At 30.4% G+C, this 21,357-nt stretch overlaps 2 protein-coding genes across 3 annotated transcripts; one reads left to right on the top strand and one right to left on the bottom strand.

Annotated features, from left to right (window-relative positions):
• LOC111704547 (alkylglycerol monooxygenase) lies at positions 1 to 20,852 on the bottom strand. Its single transcript, XM_023476814.1, has 17 exons — positions 20,741 to 20,852; positions 20,298 to 20,387; positions 20,136 to 20,192; positions 18,469 to 18,536; positions 17,565 to 17,658; positions 16,948 to 17,005; positions 16,198 to 16,301; positions 14,854 to 14,931; positions 13,862 to 13,946; positions 12,754 to 12,811; positions 12,579 to 12,672; positions 4,433 to 4,567; positions 3,310 to 3,423; positions 2,497 to 2,560; positions 1,882 to 1,930; positions 961 to 1,043; positions 1 to 162 (listed from the first exon to the last, which is right to left on the bottom strand). The coding sequence occupies exons 1-17, from the start codon at positions 20,819 to 20,821 to the stop codon at positions 95 to 97; spliced, it is 1,380 nt and encodes a 459-aa protein (XP_023332582.1). The 5' UTR covers positions 20,822 to 20,852; the 3' UTR covers positions 1 to 94.
• On the top strand, positions 5,553 to 12,044 carry LOC111704548 (uncharacterized). 2 transcript variants are annotated; one of them, XM_023476816.1, is made up of 16 exons: positions 5,559 to 6,268; positions 6,359 to 6,428; positions 6,783 to 6,816; positions 7,084 to 7,153; positions 7,356 to 7,470; positions 7,753 to 7,826; positions 7,885 to 7,959; positions 8,509 to 8,552; positions 8,761 to 8,830; positions 9,108 to 9,185; positions 9,348 to 9,395; positions 9,790 to 9,829; positions 10,411 to 10,477; positions 11,312 to 11,379; positions 11,494 to 11,541; positions 11,681 to 12,044. In XM_023476816.1, exons 1-16 carry the CDS (start codon positions 6,228 to 6,230, stop codon positions 11,726 to 11,728), a joined length of 990 nt encoding a protein of 329 aa, XP_023332584.1. In that variant the 5' UTR covers positions 5,559 to 6,227; the 3' UTR covers positions 11,729 to 12,044. The 2 variants fall into 2 exon arrangements, with proteins under 2 accessions (XP_023332585.1, XP_023332584.1); XM_023476817.1 differs by lacking the exon at positions 9,348 to 9,395 and having other exon boundaries at positions 5,553 to 6,268.
• Positions 20,853 to 21,357: the final 505 nt, after the last annotated feature.

Here is a 21,357-nt window from a genome sequence, read left to right as displayed (position 1 = left end):
TTTATCTTATATATTTATTTATTTTTAATCACAAACTAGTACTTATTTAATTAAAATTGATAAATCAATAATTTGTCTCTCATCACTCTTCCAATTATTCAGCTTTTTCCTTCTTTCCCATTAGATCAGAAGCCAAGCAAGCAGAAGCCACGATAGCAGATCCTAGCAAAGAATGGTTAAGATACAGTTTACCCCAGATATATTGAGTCATCGAAAGAATTTTTGAAATGTTGTCTTACCAATTTTTCAATAGATTTAATGTTTTTTTTTACGTAAATCTCAGAAATTGCAAAAATAAATAAATAGCCATGAATATGCGGGTACATTTTTAAAGAGCTCCATATAATTATTTAATTAAAAAACGAAATATCTTTAGCATTCCATTATCAGAAAGTTATGAATACGACATTTTTTAAATTCTCCAGATATGTTTGAACTTAAATGTAAAAAATGTTTACTTCAGATCACTATGTAATCTTTTAAACGAATTACAAGTTTCAAATGACGAATAAACTACAATTAAATACTCTACCAAACAATTTTTTTTATTTTCTGCAATCTTAAGCAGAAAAAAAGAACTAAAGTCGCCGTTATTTTGAAACACATACGCTTTGGACTCTTCGGTTAATTTTCAATACTTCCGTTTTTTTAAGGAACGTTCTCCAGCCCCCGTGTATGCTGTAAAGGTCGTCATTAAATTTTTATTTGTTGTGAATAACAGCTGTTATGAATATTCTAACCTGTGAAGGCCAGCTGAAGAGTATTTGGATAACAGCTGTTATGAATATTCTAACCTATGAAGGCCAGCTGAAGATCGAGTATGTGGATAACAGCTGTTATAATTATTCTAACCTGTTAAGGCCAGCTGAAGAGTATGTGGATAACAGCTGTTATGAATATATTAACCTGTGAAGGCCAACTGAAGAGTATGTGGATAACAGCTGATATAAATATTCTAACCTGTGAAGGCCAGCTGAAGAGTATGGGGTGGAAAGATCATAAATTGAGCCAAAACATCCAGATAAACTAAACTAACCATACACCTGAAATATGTACTTTATGCAATACATTTGTACAATCTTTTACATTGTACATGTGATGCATACACTCATTGTGCATGTAATGTACATCATATGATTAAATGTAAACAAATGGTAAAGTTAATGTTAAATGTCATATATTAAAGACAAAATGCTAAAACAAATCTAGAAAAACATACAATTATTACAATTAATATTGTTAGTCAGTCTTTAATATTTTATTTAATTTCATGTATGTAGAAAATTAATATTGTTTATCAAACATTTTTTTGTTGTTTCTCAAAACGAACATTATTCGGATTTTCTGTCTTTTCCAAAATGCTTATATGTCTCGCTTTAAAATGGCACATGACAGTAAATGCTTAGCAATCGATCCTCAGGTATACTACTGCCTGAATGCCTGACTCTTCTTCTGCAGTGAATCCCAGATATATGAATACATAATATAATGTCGCGCGTATTATATATTTAAGATCAAATGCCGCGGAAAAATGAGTTAAATATTAAAATATCAAATGCATTCTTATTTCAGGGATATTAATTTACCTTGAATTAAAAATAAGAAGAAGTTTCTTTAGAATTATCAAAAACTTATGACGGTCTATGTATTCATATATCTGGGATTCACTATATGAAAACTGAATTTCTATTTTAACCAACATCCTATTGTCAGATTTAGTTTTTTAGGTTTAAAAATAATTTTGCATTTACCTTTGCTCATTAAAAAATGATATTGTCAAGAACTCTTTATGTTTTGCACAACTTTGTTTGCACAAATTTGCGAAAAAGGTAGTTTTTGTAAAAAATATCTGAATAAAAAGAGAGGGTGAAACTGTATGACCTTGATAGTTCTGCTATCCAAGCCCATCTTGTACCGTCGTAAAGAACACCTAAATAAAAGAAAATGAATTACTCAGAGCTAAACTTTTGAATTGGATCGACATTCTGATTAGTTGCAGTTTAGACACTGTCTCGGATTTTAATGTAATTAACCAACCATTCAAAGGTGTTCAGCTCAGCTTAAATTAGATGAGTACAAAAACAGAAGTGCGGGAATATGTTATTTATATCACACCTTAAAATCTTAAACAGTTCAGATGAGTAGTTTCGGAGAAAATTCAGAAAATCCGCAAAATTTGAGAGTTTAGAGAATCGATCAATAGAGTTTTTCTAAGTCTGATTCTGGACCGTAAAGATTTTGAGTTGATAGCCTCTTTGAAACAAGTGGGTTTTAGACATCACATTTTCTGCTTTATAGTGTTTTTATTCTATTATTTGATTTCTCTTTTAAACTAGCTAACTGGCCAGACGTTGCCCATGGAATTAAAAAAAACTATTTTTGTAAATTTAAATTTTAGAACTTTTTCAGTATATTTACTAACATTAGTAAATATACTTTCCATAAAATTCAAAGCTGAGTTTAATGAATTAGGAAAATGAATAAATAAAAGATTACCTAATGAAGTCAAGGTACCAATAATGTAGAGAATAACTAGAAGAGATGTCCACTGTTCCATATCCTTAAAGAATGTATAGATATTAATAAAAATTTTAGATTAAAAATGAAATTTTATTATTTTGTCACAGTCAGTATATATTCATCTGCTGATGAATTGAATCAGTTAAATATAATTCTAAATTTTTTCATACATTTAGTTTTCTGCTTACGTTTCATTTTACAGTAAACCATTTAATCAACATGGACAATTTGAGACAACATTAAAATCGTCTTTGGTTTCATACTTTTTACAACTTGTAGATGTTTTAAGCTTTTTAAATTTTGAACTTATAGCTTATTTGTATTGATAAAGATACATTGAAATTTTGACAAATTCTTAATGTAATTTAAGATGGTAGACCACAATTTGGAAATTCCATGGCTATTAGCGAAACAATTTTGGTTGTATTAAGGACGATATAGAAGTCGTTACTTAATACCATATCTATGCTTAATACCCATGTTTTAAAACTCTCTAATTAATATAAAAATAAATTCTTCTTTTATATAATTAAGTAGAGAACAGACCTCACGGAAGATTGGTCAATGTCAATTGGTCTATGAAACATTGCTAAATTGATTATATATTTGTATATATATTTATATGTTAGCTATGTCTTGACCAAACAGGCTGACATTTTTTGAGGGAACCCATGGGTACTCTGGGGGTAAAATAAACTAAAAAGTCTAAAAATTTTTCTTTTTTAAAATTTATATGTTTTTCAAAATTGGATTTTTTAATTCCCCGGCCGGGCACAAGTGTTATATTACCTGTAAAGTCCTAACAACAAGATCTGCGGCGATGATGCTGATAATGAAGTGTAGAACTGTGTAAACATGAAGGAGAGGGGATATCTTGGGAGCATAAACATCACGGACTGGTTCCTGTGGTTAGTAATTAGTATTGTCGTTATTGATATGTTGACGGGTTTATAAACATCACGAACTGGTTCCTGTTGTTAGTAATCAGTATTGTCGTTATTTATATGTTGACGGGTTTATAAACATAAAATCAGAAAATTTTTTTAAAAAAACGACTTTTAGAATCAAGTTATAACTTTAAAAAGTCCAATGAGCGTGAGACACAGCAATCGTGCAGTGGAAACAGGCCCATTTCCCTTATTTTTATGTTTTATTAAGCGTCTAGTTTATTTTGTAACAACATCAAATAAACACTTAAGTATTTCTATTATGTCGTCTTCATATTCTATTGCATTTTGGAGATCACTGTAGTTTGCATTGACGATGGATCATTCACCGAAAGAATCATTCCATGTTTTGTCGAATAAAAGTAGAAAAAGCTAAATTAAACTGGTTTTAGATTTCATATTTTTATTTAACTACAAAGCATGAAATAAAACAAATAGATAATCCCAATTTACCATGTAGATTGGACCCGCCTAACCAGTGTAGATTGTTTTGACAGTATAGGGTACAAGTTCTGGGGAAAATAATTCGCGAAGCGCTTTAAAAGTCTGGTTATTATTTGTAAATACTAAAGGAATTGAGTTTTTCCCATAAACTCCAAATGTTTAATGTCTTTGCAATCTGATGTGTAGTTTTATTATTCTTCAAACTTTAATTACAGTGATAGGCCATTATAGATATACAATGAAGACGACTTTCAATTTAAGTTTTAATTGTTAATAAGCATTTTTCGAATTTGAAATTTACAAGTCTTCTATGTTTATTTTAATCCTTGCTGTTGATATAAATCAAAATTAAAATCGAAAGTCGTCTTCATTCTATTGATATAATCGCCTACCACTGTATTTAAACTAAACAGAGTTCATCGTTTGAGACATTTAAGGTCTAAGACATAGGGTTGCAAAGATATAGGAATTCGAAAATCAGAGCTTGTGGCAAAGACTCAATTCCTTTTGAATTTGAATACCTCTGGTACGAAGGTGATATCTCCCAACCTTTCTGTTCCTGGAAACCAGCCTGGGCCCTTCACAAAAGCAAAAAAGAAATCCATCCAATTATCCATAGATCTCGCTTTCTCCAAAACTTTTCCATAGTAGAATAACTAAAAATATATTTGTTAGATAATTCAGTCCAGGGGGGATGATAGTTCTCTACTTGTGTGCTCAGAAAGCTGTACTGTACACTTACAACTGTTTACTAATATTGATATCCTATAGGTTAGGCCAGAATCAACAAATATGCAGTACGCTCTTGGTATAGTTAATGGCCAATAAAATTAGTAAAGGATTAGCGTACACAAGCACTCTTTGCACTATAACCTCGTTGATTCAGTTAGCACGTTTTCAGTTTTTAAAAGAACTTTGATCCTACTCTATAAAACGCTTTTAGCTTGCTAAACAGTTTCATATTGAGGTTGAAATATGTTTTTTTTAATGTTATTGTTATGTACAACATAGGAACAAATGAATCAAAAAAAGAAAATAAGCCTCGTTTAAAAGCTTAGTATAGAAAACATATAGCTTCCTGCCAACATTGTAAAATTGTATCAAATTAAATTAAATTGTATAAAATGAAGAATAAACGGCGCTTTGACAATTTTGAACGAAAAATATCCTTCATGGGAAAAATGAACGAAAAATAAAGGGATTTTTTTTTTCAATTTGAATGTTTTAAATCGCATAAAACATGAAAGATATTTTTTTTCTAATTTGTATTAATTGTTCGATAAGTTGTCGAGTTCTGTATTTTCTGAAATTTTAAATCAAAACAATTCATTTGATTTGATAAACAACCCTCGTTAACAAACTAAACAACTGGTGACATGATATTCCTGTACGTCTCGTTAATTTATTTAACCATTAAATTGGAATGTGCCCAGGCTTAGAAATGTTAACTTTAAAGGAAATCTCTAGGTTACATAAACCTAAGTTACATATAGAATATAAGGAAGATAGATACACAATGTATGACGTGAATGCAGATGCTTGCTTAGTTCATTGATATCAAATATCATTTATACAAGAACTTCAAGCCAATTGTTTTAATACTTGACATCCTGTTATGTTGTTTATTGTCGAATAGAATAAAGCCAATGCATTAATTCTTACTCCAAGAGTTGAGCAAATAAAATTTTTTTCTTATTTTCAAGACCCTAAAAATGTATTTTTTTTAATGAAACTTTATTTTCGTTCTTTTCAAAATTGAATAAACGATACAGCTGGTTAATTTTGCAATCAAAAGGGTCAAATGTCCTATATTTGTTTGCAAAAATTAACAAGGTCGCCGAACAAAGCATTTTTGCAAAACGAAAACATTGCAGATTTTTTTTAAACAATATTTTTTTAATTAAAAGATAATTTAGTAAGTGAATCACTTTTTAGATTGTCGATTTATACCAATAACCTTTGAAATTATACAAACTCCTAATTTAACAATTGAAATTTGATCCAACTGCACCGTCAAACTTCAACTTATCCTAATCCATATTCAGTTACTCTTTCCTTGCATGCTACCTAGCTCCTGTTATTTAAACATTATAAACTTAAGTGATATCTAATTTGCATAATTATAATTCTATGGTGCAATTAATTATCTGTGATGTAATTATTCTGGTTCAGTGTCGTTTCAAAGAATAAGGACAGGATGTCTTTTAAACAGACTAATTGGCGTAGAAAGTAAATAGTGAATTTTACCAAAAAAAAAGTGATTAGAACCCGTGTGTGTACTCATTAACCTATGGGTTTCCGAGGAATACAGATCTTATGTGTGACAAGCTTTTAAAAGAGAAAGATGTTTTACTCAGGTTCAATTTTTTAATAAAATTTTTGGTTGGATGGTGAAATTGAAGTTTATGATGATTTCGTTAAACATATAAAAATCATTATATTTAAAGGCTTGTTTCTGGAGAGAATCAATTTTTAAAAGAAGTTCTTGTTTGTTGTCAGGCCCCGTCCTTCTTTGAGGTGAGTGGAATTGGAAAAACTGTATACCAATACATATCTGGAAAGATTTGTGTTCACAAATTATGTAGAGGAATTTAGTCTAATTTATAAAATGAAATCACGGGAAAAAGATGATTTGAAACGATTAGGAAAAAAAGGTTAGATTCTTATAAAGTAAGGACTTTTTTCGGGGCGGGGAAATTTTTTTTAAAAACAAGTTTACTGCAAAAGTTTTTACTTAATGAAATTTTGTTTTTACCCTTTTTAGTGTGCAGAGTGTGCAAATAACCTAAATGTATAAAATCAATCGTGAAACTCAATAAAACATGTGAACTCAATAAAAATGTAAAAAATCATTAAAAAAACTATTTCCAGGAAACCTTGATTGTTTTAGCTGTTACACTTATAGGAACAATCTTAATTTAAAATCTATTGAAATAATTGTATAATCTTGAGTCAATTGTTTGGAAGTAAAAACTTTTTTATGTTTTTTAACTTGCTAATTTAACATAAAACTAACATCAAGTTTTAAAAATTATTAAGATTAAGATAATGAGGTTTTTCTTAAGTAATTTTAATCTGAAATTGTGGGGTTTTCAAGATGGGCAATAATGAATAATTTGGAATTTCTTCAGTTTTATTTTATTTCCATAAAAAGTACAATTAAGAGATTTAGGAATTTGTTGGGTATCTCTTGTACTTCTTGTATTTCTCACCTACTCTGAAGGGAAAACTGTCAAAATGAGGTAGTTTTTAAAAAGTTTATATTTCTAATAAAAAGCTAAGGTTTTTTTGGTTTTGAACTTTATATTCACAAAGTAAACTTTTAAATTGGGATGAACCAAGAGATAAATAAGAAATGATTCACAGAAAGGTGTTGCTCATAAAAAAATAAAAAAAACATACTTTAAAAATGTTTATAATGGCAAATGATATAAATATATTTAGAGCAAGGCGAAGATCCCGAATTATGAATGAGGAAGATGGATTCTTTGATTCGTTACCAACTAATATGATGGATGGTATACCTATGACAGAAGAGGTTGTTCGTGGATTTGCAGAGGTAACAATATCATGAAGTGTAGATGGGACAGTACATTAGTAGCATTTTATTCAATTTAATAGTTTAACCAAATTCATATATCCAAGAAACAACCCAAAAACAAACGTGTTGTCAATATCGTTTTTGGATCATTCTCCCAATTTTAGGATTAATATATTGCAGAACTTATTAAAAGCAAACTTTCAAATAATTCAGTTTTAAAATCTTGGAAGTTTCATTGATTCCTTATTGATTTGGTGCTATATTGAATTGTTTACCTTTATTTAGAACAATATATTTCAGATCAAAAACCTGTATGACTACCTTCCAAGCATGTATGCTGAAAGGGCAGCTGTAAAAATAGCTGTAGAATCAAGGTAAGAATCTTGATTGATAACTTGTGAGAAAATATAACAGACACTATAACGTTTCTAGAGAACCTGATTATGATGATCTAAAATTTGACAACGAGGCTGAAACTATCTGGAGATCAATAATGGAATCCCCAAGGGATTTTAAATTTTAATACAGAAAATATGTAATACAAATCTCTATTGAGACAGAAACTTTTAAATGAGATGGATTCTATCTCAAACTTATTCATTAAACTTTTGATTTTAGAAGTCTCCCCCTAACCCTGCTAGCAACAACACATCTCTGTGACTCTCTGTCTCCTAGCCAGATACCAGCTGACCCAGCTAGCTGTTGCTATGGCGGGGNCAGCAATGGATGACGAGGGAGTCAGCTGCGAAATATTGCACTGGCATTCAAAGTCTAATCTGTGTCTATCATATGAATCATTTATATAGAAAATAAATAATGTAGTTTTTCCATTTATGAAAGTTGTAAACTTGTAATACAATTGAAATATCTTAATCTCTACTACAAAATAAATATCTAGATCTAAAAAAAAGATTTCAGAAGTTGGTAGTTTAGCAGAACACAATTAGTTTCCTTTTTGAAAAAATAAACAATTTCCTTCAAAAGGCTATACATTTGTTCTTGTCAAGTTTTGACTGAAATGATGAAAAAATAAAAATGTAAAATATGTGGAGGAAGGATGGAGGAGGAACCAGATCAACCGATGGAAACAATCCCTTTAGGCATTATTTCCAGTTTCATAATTAGAAAGTTTAAATTTTTGCTCAATTCTAAACCAGGATTCTGAACAATTGCCACATCTATAGACTGGCTTAAGGGGATCAAACGATTTGGCTGTGACCACGGAGTGGGGGGGGGGGGGGAAAGGGGTAAGCCAGTTTAAAAAAAAAATTGTCTTATGAAAAAGAGCTGTGAAAATGGTTTAAAAAGGTTATGAAGTACCATCCACATCTTGGGGAAATCCTTGGGACAATATCAAGATAAAAATCAGAAAACTGAGGTACACCATTAATTACAAAGGTTGTAGAAACATAAATGTTTTTTAAGATTTTAACTAACCTCCTCTAAATACACAAATCATCACTATTTTTTGTAAATTGTAACCAATCTTAAAAGACCAATATTCTTATTCAGACATTTTTTGATTTCTTGTTTTTAAGAATATTGTATTTTTTTATGTTTTGGTAGTTTGGAATTTGAAAGTATTGAAAACTAAGACTAAATTGAGATCCTTATTTCTTTGCTATAACTTTTATAGATATATTCCCTATTTTTAGTGAAATGAGAAAAAGTGAAAGCAACTCTGGCAGTCTCAATAGTTCATTCAACAGAAGAGATATTTCTACAGAGAAAAGGTGATAGTTCAAAAATATATTTAACAAATTTCTGGTTTGCATTCCTTCTCTTTTGAAATTACAATCAATCCCTTCATTTAAGAAATGATTTTATTATAAAAATTTAAATTTCTAATAATTTTGAAATCGCTGCTTTCTAAACCGAATCTTTTTTTTCTTCAGGGATTCAAATTACAATGACTTATCGTATGCAAACTCTTCTTTCGGAAGGTATATTCTTTTTATACCTAATTATTTGACTTAAAGGGACTGTCCTTGTACTTTCAAGTGACCCTTTTTTAAGAAAAAGGTCATGCCTGATTCACATTTAAAGAGAAAACAATAGATATATTATCCATTCTTATTGATAAGACGAAGCTTTAGCCAGGGTACCGTTGTGAATATGACTTGCCGCTCTATGACTAGAGGGTCATTTGAAATGTTGTCTACAGCCCCTTCAAGTTATAGCAAAAAAATTTTTCCCCTAAAATAAAATTTTGTATTACAACCTCAAAAAACAATGATGCACCTGTGCACTACTTTTCGGGACAAGGTTATTTCTAGGGGGGGGGGGAGTGAATTTTTGGGACACATTTGAAAGAAATTATTATTCTAGTATTTTTAGGACTTCTGAAACTATTCAGCCGTTCTCTAAACCCAGTCAGGTAAAAAGTTGTGTAATTAGCAGAGCCCAGTGGTTAGGGTTTTTTCTTTTTCTGGATCAATTTGGATCCGTAAAGGCCTGCCATACCAAACCTTTTTCTAAGCTCTTTTTAACCGATTTATTTATAAATCTACCTCCTAGATGATACGCAAAGCTGGATCATATCATTCGAAAAATGGAAACTCTAATAGTTTTAAAAAAGTCCAGTGTTGTATTTATTATTGAAACGGGGCATATAGTGTTGGGGGGATTGAAGAGGCTGTTTTTAATAAATGGCAACATCCGTTAATTTTGAAAACGTTAACAGACAGAAATAGATGTTGTTGAAACAAAATTATTGATTTTTAACTTAATGTGACGTTTTTTATGTGTTAGGATGTTTTTGAATGCTGTCTTCCAACTTTTCCAACTGTTTTTACTTGAAATTATCGTTAATGGCTCAGTAACAGCTGACACCGTTAACATATCTTCTGTTAACGCCGTTTATAAAACTGAAGTTGTTAACAAAGGGAATCTTTGAAAAAGAAAGAAAAACAGGCAGTAAGTTAATTACTGAATGTTTGTTTAAAATATTATTTTCAGAAGTGCAAGAAGTTGAGCCAGGCCTCTATATATTCAGGGTTCAGTGTCAGCTCTATCAGTTTAAACGGTAAGGTAATCATGCTTTCAAAGAGAAACATGTTCCAATTAGAAGAAAAGACCAAAAGTAAAATTTTAGATTTTAAGATTTTTAAAAAACAATTTAAAAGCATCTTAGAATCTTTTTTTTCTTGTTTTATCTCTGAAGTCTGTTCAGTGTACATTGTCAATATATTACTTTAGATTTTTGTTCATGCAAAGAGATAAAACAAAATAATAAAATAAATAAATACAGATAAGGATTAAAGGAACTGTATTTGGAACTTCTGGTGTCTATCCATTTTTAAAGTGCTGCATGGACAATTCACAACGGTACTTTTTAAACCTGATCAAAGTTAGATGAGATATTCCTATTTTTTATCCTGAAAATTGAGTCATGTCAAAAGCGATTTCCTCTGTAAAGTAACTTGTCTAAACTGCAAAGACAATGAAGCAAATGAATCGGATATGTCAATCTATTGTTTATGTTTACCAAGGTACTAATGCAAGGAAAGTTAATTGCAGTTGAGTATTCTCTGCGTATACATTTAAACCAGTTCTCTCTGGGCGGACTTTGTAAATAAGAATGGGTGCATCAGTGATCGTTTAGTATCTGAGGAGGATAAAAGCACTACAATTTGATAATTTTGAAAATTCACATAATAGTTTCCTATTAGCAGAATATTTCATAGATTATATTTGAGAAAATGTATTCCATGTCAGGCTGTTGCATCCGTCTTGTGTTTACTTTTCCGCCCAAAGACAGTAAACTGCAGTACAAAAAATGCATACGCCTCTGAAATAACTTTCCTTGCCTTAGTACCTTCATGTTTACAGTCTCTTTAGGCAACAAATTATATTTTAGAAGAGATATATGATGAATTACCAAAGGGCCAGAAAAGTATTTTAAGAGCAAAAACGGTTCATGACAGGGTGAGCTATATCAAAACCTAAACCATCCTTATTTACATCTATCAAACTTCAAATTTCAAATTTTATTTTTTTTATTTCTAATTAATATACCAATTTATCAAAAATAAACTTCAGGAGAGAAGATACAAAAGAAAACGAAGGCATGGAGTTTCATTTATGGAGGTAAATATAAATTTTAAAGAAATTTTGACGAATTTTTGACAATTTTAAATAAATCCACATATCTTTCTTTTGAATAGTTGCGCTCAAAAGTTATCATAACAAACTCTTGATGTCAAGTTTTTATTCTTTAATACTTTAGGAACAGCACATACATATGGAGACATTTAGTGAAACTGGAACAGTCTAAATTGTGATGACACAAATAAATATTTTCTACTTTTTTCTATAAAATCTTCAATGCGGGATTTACTGATAAACAATCATCAATAGGTTCAGAAAAAAGGGGCCAATTTGATGAAATAATTTAAAGGGTTTTCTTAAATACTATTCTCCCCATTCTTTTTATTCCAATGTACAATTTTGCGGATCTCAAGTTGTTTTTGTAAATTTATTGTCTGTATATAGCTTATTTATCTTTTAGGTTTTGTAGATTAGTTTTTTTATCTATTAGTTAAAATTATATAATAGTTTTTGTTTTGAATAAAACATAATTCAAAGCATAATTTAGTTGTTATAAATGTATGTATTTTTCAAAAAGAGTATTGACAACCAAGAAACCATTTAACGCAATTTTTTACAGATATGTCACTATGTCATATATAACCTGTACAATATACATAACTTGAATAAATCCATGAAATAAAAAAAATTTAAAGGCCGAATTATTTATGTTTGTATGTATGGCGGCATATTGGAAAGATTAAAGAACTGAGGTTAATCACTAACCCAAAACTACCATTACCTGATGACTGATTGGATTAAAGAACTGTGGCTGATCCTCTAATCCATTAATACTGTTACCTGATAGCTGATTGAATTAAAGAACTGTGGCTGATCCTCTAATCCATTAATACTATTACCTGATGGCTGATTGGATTAAAGAACTGTGGCTGATCCTCTATTACATTAATACTATTACCTGATGGCTGATTGGATTAAAGAACTGTGGCTGATCCTCTAATACATTAATACTATTACCTGATGGCTGATTGGATTAAAGAACTGAGGCTGATCTACTAATCCAAAAATACTATTACCTGATGGCTGATAGGATTAAAGAACTGTGGCTGATCCACTAATCCATAAACTATCTTGATGTCACTTCTTTCCCATTCAAAAGTTCCAAACATTCTAAAATAATGGTTTTTTTTATTTCAATCTCAATAATTATCTTATTGTTTAGTTTTTAAAATAATCATTAACCCCTGTTACCTGTCCCAAATAATTAGAACACCAGCGTAGTTTTTGTCCAGACAGTATCTGTTTGCACCTAAGAGAATAATCTTTTTTTGCATTGCTTTACAACAACGGTAAATTGAATTACAACATATCACACAGGACTGCCGCGTTAGTAATTGTAAATTGGCGGTATAGTCCAAAATAGGACCGCAAAGTTTGGCACAGCTCGGATATTCTACTGTACACCCGGCTGTACGTGATATATGATGTTCAAACTATTATATTTACCAAGAAGTTCTTTTGCATTGCTTTTCAACAAATACAGATTAAAGTATACGAGTGTTATAATTAATATTAAGTTAGTTTTTACTTTTCTTGTGTTGTATTTAACAAATATAGTTTAAAGTACAATATGATGTTCAGAGGCTATATTTACCAAGAAGTTCAGTTTACTCTTCTTGTGCTGTTGTATTTAACAAATATAGATTAAATTACAACATATATGTTGTTCAGAGTGTTATATTTATTAAGAAGTTTTTTATTCTTGTATTCAACAAATATAGACTACATTACAACATATATGTTGTTTAGAGTGCTATATTTCCCATGAAGTTCAGTTAACTCTTCTTGTACTGTTGTATTCAAAAATATAGATTAAATTACAACATATATGTTGTTCTGAGTGTTATATTCACTATGAAGTTTTTTTATTCTTATTGTGTTCAACAAATATAGATTAAATTACAATATATATGTTGTTCAGAATGCATATTTACCATGAAGTTAAGTTTACTCTTCTTGTATTGTTGTATTTAACAAATATAGATTAAATTACAATATATATGTTGTTCAGAGTGTTATATTATTATGAAGTTCAGTTCACTCTTCTTGTGTTGTTGTATTCAACAAATATAGATTAAATTACAATATATATGTTGTTCAGAGTGTTATATTTCTTATGAAGTTCAGTTCACTCTTCTTGTATTGATGTTGTATTCAACAAATATAGATTAAATTACAATATATATGTTGTTCAGAATGTTATATTATTATGAAGTTCTTTTATTTCTTCTTGTGTTGCTGCAGTTTACAACAAATGTATTGTATTGTATGTAATGTTACAACATAAAGTTAAATTTACCATGATGAACCCTATGATGACTAGCAGTGTTAAGTATATTCTCCAAGAATCCTATATTTTTCACAACCTCGGTATGAATCCAGAACTAGAAAGTTGAATCAAATATAATAATCTGCCAAATAGCAGAGATACAAGACACAAATTAAATGGAAAAGTATATTAGATTTAAATCTTCAATTTTTTTATTACTAACTCATGTTATTGAGAAGCTATCGAGAAGAACAAATGTTCTGAATCAGAATAAATGAATATTATATTATTATGAATATTTGAATAGTTCATTATGAATTTTAATTAGTTTTTCTCACACAAATTATAAAAAAAATTATAAATTTTACATTATTATGAATATTTGAATAGTTCATTATGAATTATGATATGAATCTTTATGTGAAGATTAGGGGATGTCATCAATAACCTTTTTTTATTTAAAATTTAGCTCGACACTCTCCGGAGGTTTATGGGATCTTGGGATCGGAGAAATCCAAAATTAAAGTTTTTAAATAAAAATCAAGTTAAGATAAAGTTAAAATGGAGAGTGAAGTTTACAGAAAACAGTTTTCATGTAATGTTATTTTTTATAAATATTAAGTCAAAACCCCCCAAAACTTATTATTCAAATTCTGGGCCCTAGGCCATATTTGATTTTGATGTCAAATATTTTTTGCATTAGAAGAAAAGCATGATCTTTTGTAGTTTTTTTTTTTTATTTTTCACATCTTTACAAAAATTTACATTATCAAACAGGTGTCTACCATTTTCAAAATAAGTAGGCCTTAAAAATGGACTAGTGACATGTATCAACCTCCCCTATCTTATCTCAGGACAAGATCATATGGGGAAGGTGAAATCCACCAACCCCCCCCCCCTATGTTACACAAAAATAGTCCCACCGAGAAAGAGATAATGGTTTACCTGATATAGCAGATTAAACTCATGATAAACTACATACAACGTTTTGAGGAGGTATAAAGAAAGAGTTAACGGTTTACCTGATATAGCAGATTAAACTCGTGATGAACTACAACGTGTTGAGGAGGTATAAAGAAAGCCAGGGGAAGATAGAACGGCTACAATTTAGAACACATTTAGAAATAATAGATAAAATTAATGGAAAGAAGTAGTTGATCGATGTACACTAAAGTTAACCACTTCTTACAAGAATTTCCCTGGAAGGGGATGGTTCATTTGATGTAACCAATAAGATTAATTTCTTCCGTTCATTTAAAAGTTTGCAGCTCTATTCAAGTGCTAAATCTGTATCATAAAAGCAAGTTCCTGAACAATTATTTTTATGAATTGGTATATTGAAATTGTAATAATGATAAAAGTAGTAAGATGTTCTTTGTAAGTGGGTTGAAATTTAAAGATAATTTAGCCAAAATATTGTGAGAAGAGTTCATCATTCTAGTACTCTCGATGCTCTTTTATTTTTAGTTTTAAACTTTCTTTGCTCAACTCACTGCAACAATTTAACTGTACTTTTTTGTGTCTTAGGAATTGTATTACTGGTAATCGCTGAAGACAGAAATTTTCCTTTATTTACTCGGCGAATTCTGGACCTAGAACCATGTTTTCCGTCGCCAACATGTCAGCTGGAAAATTAGGGATATCCTGACATCGATGGTTGGTGTAAATTTAAAAGGGTACCGCTAACAATCGAAAATGTCTCACTATAGACATTTAAGGTCACCAGAAATTACGCTAAAAACCCTCTTAAATAAATAATTATGAAAACTAAGGAGTAGCATTGAAAGTCAGAATAGCTGCCTCTTAAATGGAGTGTTCGCGAAAAATGAAAGGGGGTTTAAGCTCACAGCGAAAAATAAGCGCTTTTGATCGCTATTAATCTGACTTCTATCTATGCATCGAAAATGAGAAAATTGTTAAGAACGACTAATACTGAAGAACATAACGTCCATACAAATTGAGAAAGTTGCAACATACGACTCGGATCGAAAAAAATCAATTTAAAGCCAAACACTTAAAACGACGAAATAGTTGGCCGTCAAGTATCTCTGCTCTCTATGCTTTGAATGATTACACGTGGCAGAGACACCAAGCGGAAAAACACGTCGTTTTAAGTGCATGGCATATAAAACAAATACTATGAAATATTAACTATACGAATGCATCGAAAAATAATCGATACTATAGGTTTAAATATCTAAATAATTTGTGCAACTTTCTCAATTTGTATGGACGCTACATTCTTCGGTACAAGTCCTTTTTAATGATTTTCTCCTTATAGATGCAACAGATAGAAGCCAGATTAGTAGTGATTCCCCCTTTCATTTTACGCGAACACTCCCTTAAAAAATCAATTAAATGCTTACCCAGCTGCCGAATGCTTGAAACACTGACTGTCTAAGTGCTGTGGACAGGTTATAGTCCTCAGATGAATGGTGAACCTGATGAGCTGCCCAGAGCAAGTTTATCTCTAAAAAAATATCCTTGAGTACTAAAAAATGCCACTTTATTTATTGTGTGCCAACCAGGGCCCACGGGATGGACAACTTGCACTGATTAAGGGCGCTAAACTCTTTAATTTATGATTATACACATTTGTTATCCAGATCTATCGGTAAGACTAAGCGCTATCCGTCACGATTTTGTTCTTAAAGAATAGCTATAGTAGTAGTTGAACGAAATACCGAAAGATGAACTACTTTTTAGTGTGACGAACAGTGACAGACGAGGGCGTAGTTAGTGATTTTTATATCTCTATAAGGAGGGAGGGCTTATCGCCCATTGAAAACCATAGATTTCACAAATTAAGTGGAGGGGGTGGGGGCAGGGGGGTTCGCTAAGAGACGACAGTGCATTTAAAAATCTAGATGACATTTACTTTTCATCAAATCCACCTCATGAGCATTATTTCCATGGCTTGTGTTTTAATTATGTATCAAACCTATCTCAAGAAATATTCTTATTTTCCCGAATTTCCCAGGAAGATTGTATTTAACTTTGGCTAAGCGTTACGGTTGTCCCAGTTTAAGAAAATTTTGGTCCGTCCCGAATTAATCATTAAAAAAAACAATTTGTAATGCTGGAAAGACAATTAATAAAAAAAAAACTGGTCTAACCATGAGCTGCTCTATGAACCCAATAGTATCCAAAATCAACTCCTATTGCTGCAACAATCTAAAAAAAGCAAAATATTGGGTTTAAAACTGGGAAAATTAAGAATAAGAATTTTGACTTAAAAAAATGTCAGAAGGGAAATCTTTGCCACAAACACAAATTTTCTAAACCCTCTATCTTTGCAACCTGAAAGGTACATCTTTGATAGTTCAAACTGAGATTATTTGATCTAACAAAGACTCAATCCCTTTGCTAATTAAAGTTATTTTCTGTTCACTAAAAAAAATGTGCTTAAAGGTGTATAAAGAAAATGGCAGCTTGAAAATAAACAGTTAAGAGCTAAAATTGTTATTATCATACAGTAATAACCAGAAAACTCTTAAAGAGGAAGCCGACTTCTAATCTCAAGTTAGGACTTAAACTAGTTCAATGAACATTAGACATAGCACTTAAACAATAGACCCTTTTTTACTTTAATTGCTTTGCTAAGTTAGTTGCTTATGTAACATCAGAACGCTTATGGATTGCTATAATGTCGTATTCCTATTCCATATTTACTGGTTATCACTGTATGTTTATATCCATAACTATATATATAAAAAAGTATATATTTACCCACCCATGTAAATGTCGAATCCCAGGGCAGTTCATAAATACAGAAGTTTCTATGAATGAAAAGGTAGACTCCGAATAGAAAACCGGAAGTAAACACACTAAATACGGAAGTTTCTATGAATGAAAAGTTAGACTCTTAATATAAAACCGAAAGTAAACACACTAAATATAAAACCGGAATTTAACACACTAAATATAAAACCGGAATTAAACATACTAAATATAAAACCGGAATTAAACACACTAAATAAAAAACCGAAATTAAACATACCAAATATAAAACCGGAATTAAACACACCAAATATAAAACCGGAATTAAACACACTAAATATAAAACCGGAATTAAACATACCAAATATAAAACCGGAATTAAACACACCAAATATAAAACCGGAATTAAACACACTAAATATAAAACCGGAATTAAACACACTAAATATAAAACCGGAATTAAACATACTAAATATAAAACCAGAAGTAAACACAATAAATAAAAAACCGGAAATATACACGCTAAATATAATATTGTTGATCATAATTATTAATTTTTAAATAAAATGAAAATAAAATAAGTAATTTTCAAAACTTACAAAAATGATAATTGGTAACTGGTAAGTAATGTTTAAAACTTACAAAATATGAAAAATGAACAAGTAATTTTAAATTTAAGCTTGTTTGAAAATTGTAAATAATATTCAAATCTTACAAACATGAAGAAAAAAAACTGATAATTAATGTTTAAAACTTAAACAAGATGAAGAGTTAACAAGTATTTTTAAAACTTACAAATATGAAAAAAAATAATATTAACTGCTTAAAACTTACATAATATGAAAAATTAATAACTACTGTTCAAAAAGTACAAAATATTAATCAATAATAAGTAATTTTCAAAACTTATTACTTACTCTGTAAGTGACATGATAAGACCATGGGCAACATTCATCATTCCGTCACTTAGTCTGGGAGTCTTACCCTAGAAATTCACAGAGATAATATTTTTATAGAAATTATTCATCCTCACTCCGTCACTTAGTCTGGGAGTCTTAGCCTAGACATTCACAGAGATAATATTTTTATAGGAATTCATCCATCACATCAAACAAACATAAATTATGCATTAAATTAAAATCGTGTATGGTCTTCAATATCAACTCCTTTTATTGAAGAGCTGTTGAAAAGAATGAAATTTTTTTAAATTTCTACATAACAAGTATAGATAACTGGATAAAGGAATTGAGTCTTTGCCACAAACTCTGATCTAATAATCCCAATATCTTTGGAATCCAATGTTGTAAAACTTTGATATTTCAAACTTATATTATTTGATCTAAAAGAATTCATAGTTTGAAATATCTAAGGTCTACGACATTGGAATCCAAAGATAAAGGATTTAGAAAAGCAGAGTTTGTGACACAGACTCAATTCCTTTCCTAGCTGAGCTTACAGGTCACAAAGTCCTGTGCCAGTAATGCATCTTGAACTTGACATTATCCTTCATCTAGTTCAGTGTGCAGCCTTTTAGAAATAAACACATTATCCTGATATTTTGGACTTAAGAACACAACCCAGCCAATCTTGCGAATTAGAGATACTCATTTAACCTTTTTTATTAGTTTTTGCCAATTTTTTTTATGATTTCCGTACCTTGGACTGTTCTGAAAAATTAATCTTTTAAAACCATTTAGACTAATCTTAGGACATGACAAACTGAATTTAGGCAGTCTTCGTCGCACACAGACCCCAAGCCACTAGTAAAGGAATTCAGTCAAACTCAAATTTTCTGGTCCATGTATCTTTGCAATATGATTGTTACAAACCTTTGAAATTTAAAACTTATATTTTTGATCTAACAGAGTTCATAATTTGAAATATTTGAGTTCCACGACATTGGGTGGCAAAGATATGGGGATTATAAAATCAGAGTCTGAGGCAAAGGCTCAATTACTTTATTTGCATTATAATAACGTAATCACATACACTTGTTTAAATCTTAACTCCCTATCCCACAGTTTTATGGGATTCACTGTATTAAATCGTTTCTCACTCTGAAACAGTTCCGTGCGATAGGAAATATGTTCCTTGTTCCAAAAATGTGGGTATTCCACTTATTTTTAATTCAGTACACAATCTCATATAGAACTTCAAATGAGTTCAAATCCGTATAATTTATCTTATCGCAATTTCGCAACTATGGGTGTTCGACTTCGGCCAAATTACAAAAAGGGGCAGTAAGCGTAATCTTAAGTCACCCTAGCTCAATGCAAAGATGGCAACGTCCGATTTACAACGGTACCCTTGAAAGCATTGTCCGATCAAGTATGAATGAGATATCATTGATTTTGTTTCTTTAAACTGTTTATTTTCTTTTGCGGTTTCTTTTCGAATTCAACTTATGCATTCTTTGTTTTAAGAAGCCCTGGAGTCGAGTCAGAAAAACGAGAGTATCTTCTAAATTTCTTATCCGTCTAATGTTTCAAGAGTACTGTTGCAAATCGAGCATTGGAATCTTTGCATGGAAGGTCACTTAAAATTACACTCAGAGTTCCTCTAAAATATTAATTTCATGTTTTACCTTGAGTATAAGTACAATCCATTCAAGTATTATCATTGTGAAGAAGTAGGGAAGAGTCTGAAATATAGAAATAGTTGTGAAAAATTTTCTTTTTCGCCCTGTTGTAGGGCGATAAAGTCACTTAATCACCCAACAAATAATAAAATAATCATAAACCATTACTTGCTGAATATAGGTCTGTTCCGGAATACTATCCATATCCTTGAATGCATTCTCCTTAGGGTCCATAATATAAAGCATACGTCCCATAATCTAAAATTTAATAAAATATGTTTTCCATAATTTACTGATTGGTGACCTGTAGGCTTAATTAATTATCTCAAAGTAAATTATTTAAAAATAATTCAAAAGATTTGAATCTTTGCCACAAACTCAAATGTACTAATCCCTATATCTTTGCAACTCGATGTCGTAGACCATAGATTTTTAAATATATGAATTATTTTTGATAAAAAATCTAAGTTTGAAATATCACAGTTTTACACCATCATATTGCAGAGATATAGGAATTTAAAAATTAGAATTTGTGGAAAAAACTCAATTACTTTATTTATAACTCTTTGTAAAAAAATATTTGACCAACATTCACAAAATATATATCTTACCTTCAGAACATGAGTTGCTGTCAGTCCAGTCTCATTAGCATGGACTGAACTGTTGGACTCCAATGTGTGGAACCCCGACATTTTTGTCTAGTTTCACAATCATTAAATATAATTCAAATATGTATTCATTTTACATTTCTTCTTTAATTGTGGAATAGAAAGACGAATTTTATGCAATGCTATGTAATCCAATACTGTTAGAAAGCAAGTATTTTACGAGTATCTGCGGATAACTAAATAAGTGAAATGGTACTGTAGTCTGTCACAGTTTTAACAGGATTTTTCAAAAATAATCCTTCTAAACTAAGGCTTATAGAAAAAAGCCAATTACAATTTTAAAATGTACATGTTCAAGGCTACAAAAAGTATAAGCAAGTTGGTTAGGTAACACCAACCTCCCAAGTCGTTGCGACACTTCAAAGTCAACGTATTCTTGAAATTTAACCTTTAAACATATTGTTTTTTAATCATTTAAGGCAATTATTTATATTACAAATTGATAAAACCTTCCTGAAATTAAATAAAAGTTTGAGCGCATCGCTATAAACCATGATGTGTGCACGCTCTTACGCAAAACTCGAGCAGTAATACTCCTTTATATTTATGCTAAAAACAAG

The sequence above is a fragment of the Eurytemora carolleeae genome, unplaced genomic scaffold (genome assembly GCF_000591075.1).
Source record: "Eurytemora carolleeae unplaced genomic scaffold, Eaff_2.0 scaffold321, whole genome shotgun sequence".
NCBI classification, from domain to species: Eukaryota; Metazoa; Arthropoda; class Copepoda; order Calanoida; family Temoridae; genus Eurytemora; species Eurytemora carolleeae.
Note: the sequence above shows the minus strand (reverse complement) of the source record. Positions and strands in the feature narration are given on the sequence as shown.